General features: G+C 36.8%; 1 protein-coding gene across 1 annotated transcript; it reads left to right on the forward strand.

Moving 5' to 3' along the window:
• Window positions 1-2,212: 2,212 nt before the first annotated feature.
• Window positions 2,213-6,305, forward strand: LOC102694459 (nephrocan-like). Its single transcript, XM_006626326.3, has 3 exons — window positions 2,213-2,495; window positions 4,267-5,168; window positions 5,697-6,305. Exons 1-3 carry the CDS (start codon window positions 2,301-2,303, stop codon window positions 6,142-6,144), a joined length of 1,545 nt encoding a protein of 514 aa, XP_006626389.3. The 5' UTR covers window positions 2,213-2,300; the 3' UTR covers window positions 6,145-6,305.
• The last annotated feature ends 176 nt before the right edge of the window (window positions 6,306-6,481 follow it).

Below are 6,481 nucleotides of genomic sequence, written 5' to 3' on the forward strand. Positions count from 1 at the left end.
TTTTTATTAATTGAATTAATTTGATTATTTTTTATATCAACTGACTACTATTCAATAGCTTTTAGTAGGTAAGCAATTATAAGCACATTTTATGGCCATCTGCTGGCTGTTTGAAGAACCGGTAACTCAAGCAAGCTCATTAAGACCTGCATACCGACGGGAAAATATGCAGTGCAATACTAAATTATCAAAAAGCCGCTTACAGAAATCCTTTAAAAAGATCAGGGCAACCCGGAGACTATCCCGGACGTAGAGTGCATGGCAGCGCTACATCCTCTACGAAGTGTCCATCCGTCAGAGCACACACACGGGGACAATTTCCTGACACCAGGAGACCTAGTAAGCTTGTTCCTGAAGGCGTGAGGAAACTGGAGCACCTGGAAAGAGGCATACAGAAAGGCACCGCAGCCCGGAATCAAACTCAGGACACGCAAGTCGTGAGCCTGACCGCCACGCCGTGTGCCATGTGTAATGTATAATGAGAACTAATCTCACTAAGATAAAGATTAATCCATTGTTTTAAATAAAAGTGTCACCCTATAAACCGAGTGATCCTGAAATACGAATCCCACCCCTCACATCGTTTACCAAGTATTTCTTCAGCATAAAAAAGGTGTCGTGCTGAATAGGTTTGTTATTTTGTGAAATTTTAAAACCACTGCATGCATCTAACCCTCTGGCCACGTAAAATATTTATAAAGCACCCCAGGAGTAAAAAAAATGCTGGTTAAATTGTATTGCACTCACATATTCCACATACACAAAAACATTTTAAAGTAGAAGACAAAAAAACATTGACAAAGAATAAATAAAACATAGGGTACAGATTCACGGAGAAAACGTGTTGTGCTATTCACATTTTTAAAACTGTGTACAGTAGGTACAGTCCAAAAGAGTTTTAAATATATATATACTTTCAGGAAAACTGACTTTAAAGAAATGAAAGGGAATTTGAGAGATCCAGAGTGCAACAGGGTAAATAATGAAAGATTGGAGAATGGATGACAACTATTAAAAAATATCCATCTAAAAAAACTGAACAGGTTAATGCCAGAAGTAAGTGAATCAAAGTTACACCCCAAATTGCGTTAGTAATCAAATTAAGAAAAATATTTTTGGGGAAAAATACTTTTGTTAACAGTTTAAAAAATGAACAGGATCCAGTTTAAGGACACTAATATGATGAACTGCAAGGCCAAGAGAGAAGTAGAAATGATTATTACAATGGAGACTAAAATAAATACAAATACAACGTTTTGTTCTAAGTATTGCTGAAAGTTGCCAGGCACAATGTTCAAGCTGTTTCTGTTCTTGTGAAAAAGGCATATTTTTACCTTAAACATTATAAATGAGAAAACATACTGAACTTCACCATTATAGCACTCACGAAAACAATTGAACTATTTGTTCTCACATAAGATATTTTTATATTCATTATCTCCAAGCTATCACAGGGAGCAAAATGTTTTATATCTCAACACAGCAGGACACCCTCTCAGATGAATTATAAATATCCCACACTCCTGCAGATACAGAAGCTAAGAGTAGGATCTGTGTTTTAGTGTCTCTTGCTTTTAAAGGATGGAATCTTTTAATCTCTTGGCTTGATCGCATATTATTTGGGAGGGTCACATATCTCTGTGGTGTTATTGCTCCACAAATGAAGCAATCCTCCGGGTTCTGTGACCCCTATTCAGCAACCTCAGTTCACATGGGTTGTTCTTTCAAAAGTATTTCCTCTGGGTGACCCTCTTTGTGATAAAGCCTGAGTAACAGGCACACTGGGAGCCAAGGACACCTGTGGCAACAAGTGTTATCAAATGACAACACAGACACAATTAAAAGACTGACAGCTAATTAATCTCTGGCATTTTTTTCCTTAAGGAGCCAAGGAGGATTTAGCAGATCTTATAAAATTTTAAAAGTGAAAAATCCACTGACACTTTCAATGGAGTGCTTTATTATTTAAATTGAAAAAAGCACCCAGGAAGGAATTGGATAAAGCAAAGGAAATTGCACGCACTCACCAGCAAGGGCAATAAATTGTTTATCAGCAAGTTTCTCACGTCTACAAACAGAGGTCCAATCTATTACTGTTTAGGTCAGTTCCTTGTTAGTGTCAAGTGGTGTTTTTTAACCAAGATAAAAATCTGTAGTATTGTTCCAAATAGGCTTGAGAAAACACTCTCTTACCAGCATTAGGTTTTAGGATGTCCTGCTATATAAGTCACACAAGAGATCGAAGGTTACAGAGAGTGCTGTCTCTGGACCAAAGTGACTTCCCTAGTTGTATTTTCAGCATGCAGTTTATTTTAATTTCCATCTGCATCTTGTTGCATCTCTGCTACTGCCTAAATGACAATGGATGTCCAAAGAATTGCATTTGTGAAAACGAAAAGTCGATACAGTGCTACAGGGTACATGCTGTACCGTCTGGGACTGCAAAAGATACAAGGAAACTGAATCTAGGATACAACCACATTAAGGATTTAAAGGTAAGAGCAAAGCTAAACAAGCCGACCAGAGATATAAACTTCCTTCAGAGATTTGCACTATGGGGAGTTTACACTTGTACCAGTATTTATAGGAGGTTTCTGAGAAGACTTAAGACTTCTCTTAGCAACAGAGAAAAAGGTTTAAGTGGTTTGTGCCTTGGAATTTAAACAAATACAGTATTTCGAACTGTTCGCTGCTTTTGTGTAGATTATATAAGCATTTATATTCTATGTACAAAAGTGGGTTATAAAGGATGTATGTATAAATAGTTAAATATGGAGTCCATTTAAAAGTTAAACATATCTGTGAATCATATTCTGTTCCTGCAAAGGAACAGATAACGAGTTTATTCCATGCTGAAAAGAAATATAAACTCGTTACCTGTTCCTTTGCAGCCTACGCATGCTGACGCAGCTACCTACTTGAATATATTCTGTTCCTGTCTGTTTTCTTGTCTGTGTATCCTTGAGAAAACAGAATCTCTTTGGATGGTAAAATTTTCATGATATTTATGTAGATTTAGAAACGTTTCTAAAATCAAAGTTTAAATACAACCTACCACATAAAAAGAAGTTTGTGTGTGTGATTAAGGTACTAGGATATACAGCAGCTATAGATTAAATATGTATGATTATTTTCACACACATAATCTACATATTTGTGAATATTAAATTATGATATTGATATTTTAGGAAAAACACATATTCCTGATGAATTATCGTTAAACCATCATCATCCTCCAGATTTTAAATTATTTCTATATTTTATGTGAATCTGTATAATTAATTTCAATCTAAAACATATTTGTGAAGGCTTTCTATTAACTGATAAATTAAAGGTTTGTGACATCTGAACAATAATAAACTCAAATCAATTTATGTCCTGTAGTTATTCTGTAGGCTGTATGTTCAATTAGTTATTTTCTTAAATTAATATCCATTAATCATGCATGTAGCTCACAGTAGCAGTTCATCATTATGTCCAAAAAGATAGGAAGTCATGAGGCATGCTTTGAATCATTTATTACATACTGTATCAGAATAATGGCATTTTCTTTCTTTTATCTTTTAAAATGCAATATAAAAATATCAATTTTTTTCTCAATTAAGTTTTATGAAAGAATGATACTTTGAAGACAATTATTCAGTGGTTTCAATGATCTGAAAATTAATATAAAAGTCCAATCCCTAATTGTCCATAAAACCACAAAATCAATTTTAATTGCTCATGAACTTAAGTGTCCTATACTAAAACTATACAAGGAGTGAGGATCTTACTACTTTAGAATGATGGCACTACAATTCACCACCACTCAGTAAAGAAATGTAAATTAAAATTCCCCGTTAATTAAGGTATGTGTGTAATGAATGATATATTTTCCACTGACACACCTGCAACTGAAAACAATCAACAAGAAAAAAAATTGTCTAGCATGATCAGTGGTTTGAAATACACACCACAAACTCTTAATAAACCATTTTGAAGTGTCCTAAAAGGAGACATTTTGTATTATAAAGCCCTGAACTTAAGTAGTCTGCCATTTCTAGGCTTGGAGATGTGTCTATCACAAGTCATGACCATTCATATCAAATGTCAGATGTTTGGTATCTTTGGTACGTGTGCCTTCATCAAGATTTAAATCCAATATTTTATGTCAGTATATTCATTTATTCATAGAGCTGTTCTGAATTTTTGTCTTAGGCAACTGACTTCATGTAGGTATTAAGCCGAAATCACTGAGATATACAATGTTTTTATATACTTTTTCAGAGATGTGATTTTACTGGACTGACACAACTTGAAGAAATTGTTCTGTCATCTTGTGGAATAGAATCGATAGAAGTGAACACTTTCAAGTCTCAAAGCCACCTAAAAACACTGGAGCTCCTGAAGAACAAGTTAAAGCACATGCCTCGTGGACTCCCCCATAGCCTGGAAATCCTCAAACTGGGAAATAACAGGATACAGCACCTGCAGGAGTCAGCTGTTGATGGTTTGAGAAACCTGCGCGTTCTTGACCTTCAAAACAACCTGATATCCAGCCTTCGAGGGAACACATTTACCTCTCTGTTAAAACTCGAAAGTCTCTATCTAGATGGCAATCAAATTGAATCTTTAATGGGTTCCCCTAAACTACCTCAGCTCCGTCAGTTAAGCATTGCGAATAACAAGATTCCCTCTTTACCGGCAAACTTTTTTGCATCTTTACAATCCCTTAAAATGTTAAGTCTTTCTGGAAATCACCTTGTGAAAGTTCCACAGGATCTCCCTCAGACACTCGGGTCCCTGAATTTAGATTTGAATCAAATACGGGCACTGAGGAGTCGGGAAATGGGCCACTTGAAACATCTTTCAGTTTTGTCAGTGGCACATAACAAGCTAGTTTCCATTGACGGCAGCCTCCGTCTGCCAAACCTTACCATGATTGAGCTCTCTGGCAATCATATGAGGCTGCTGCCAAGCAGGTTGACAGCTAAACTAGAAAAGCTGGACTGCCGCCAAAACTTGATTCGGGAAGTTACCCAGCAAGAGCTTTCAGGAATGAACCAACTGAAACACCTGTTTCTGGAAAACAACCTCATTCACCACTTCGAGGCTGCAGCCCTGAAGAACTGCCTGCGCTTAACAAGCCTGGCTTTGGAACAGAACTTTCTCTCAGCCATTCCAGAAGGGTACAAGCATTGTGCTGATAAGGCTGATTTGTCTAGTTATGTGCAAGGTCTTCAGGACTGTATAGACAAGTAATTTGTCATTAATCTACAAAGATGTCAAGGTTTTCTTAAAATCTCCTTGTGAATGTTCAGACAGTAATTCTTCATTAAACTGACTCAATAAATGAATGCCTTTTTACTGAGACATTGTAAACATAGAAAAGGACACAAGTGTAAACATATAATATTAATTCTATTCTTACTTTTTCTATGACGTATATTGTAGTGTGAAATTGTGCCATGAATTTATCAGGTTAATATTCAAAGTGGAGCTGTATATGAAGTAACAATAACTTAATCTGTGCAGAACATGACTGATGAAGGTAAAATACAAAGCTGCAACCTGCTCCATATTGGTCTAAAAACTGTAAGACATATGCTCTGACAGATGAATACTCATTTTTTAGTAGTTATCAAAAAGCAAGTTAACAAAAATCTAGCATGTCTGTCTTTAACAAACCTTGTTTATTTTTTTTTCCTTGTCTCCAGACTCCCGGAAACACTCATTCGACTGGATTTGAAGGGAAACCACATTGCAGTTATCCAAGAACAAGAACTCAAAAGTCTCAAGAGGCTCCAGGTTTTGAACCTGAGGAACAACAAGCTGTCCAGCCTGAACGCCATGGCCCTGGAGATGCTCCCGCGACTGAGGAAGGTCTACCTAGATGGAAACCCCTGGAACTGCAGCTGTGAGCTCCTGAGAGTCAAAAGGAGGTTGCTGGCTCGGCAGGTGGAAATCCACACTGAGTTCTGCACCGACCCCCTCCAGGCACAAGGGGACAGCTGGCGAGACCACCTCCGGGCCCAGGACAAATGTGAAGAGCACATCAGAGGCACAGCGCAAGACCCCCAAGAAAGAAAAAGCAAGAGTACAGCTAGGACAGCGCTTCCTGAGCAGACAGAGATAGAGGAATACTACGATTATGATACAGAGTAATCCTGACTGTTTTTTTTAATGTTGATGTATTTTAGTAAACCAAACTAATTATTTCAGTAAAGAGTATGACGGTCCCATTGTTGCTATCACTTTTTTCTTTTTTGTGAAAGGAGACAAAAATATTTAACTCTGCCTTTGAAAGCCTTCACAGATGTAATGCTACATAAATTAAATCCCAATGATACTTCTACCTGTACTCTATTTTGTCTTGATAGCATTTGCCTTTTATTTAGCAAGCCTTTCAGCTTCATATATTATTACATATAAAGGAATACAGTCATTTCTATGCCTGTCATTTCAGTTGGATACTGTTGTGCCCTTGCCCAGTTACTAATTT

This window comes from Lepisosteus oculatus, chromosome 2 (genome assembly GCF_040954835.1).
Source record: "Lepisosteus oculatus isolate fLepOcu1 chromosome 2, fLepOcu1.hap2, whole genome shotgun sequence".
NCBI classification, from domain to species: domain Eukaryota; kingdom Metazoa; phylum Chordata; class Actinopteri; order Semionotiformes; family Lepisosteidae; genus Lepisosteus; species Lepisosteus oculatus.

Bases quoted from the DNA above. Each gene is read 5' to 3' on its own strand.
- LOC102694459 (XM_006626326.3), top strand. From the start codon at position 2,301: ATGCAGTTTATTTTAATTTCCATCTGCATCTTGTTGCATCTCTGCTAC. The intron at 2,496-4,266 runs GTAAGAGCAAAG...ATACTTTTTCAG, and splicing joins ACCACATTAAGGATTTAAAG to AGATGTGATTTTACTGGACT. The intron at 5,169-5,696 runs GTACAAGCATTG...CCTTGTCTCCAG, and splicing joins CTCTCAGCCATTCCAGAAGG to ACTCCCGGAAACACTCATTC.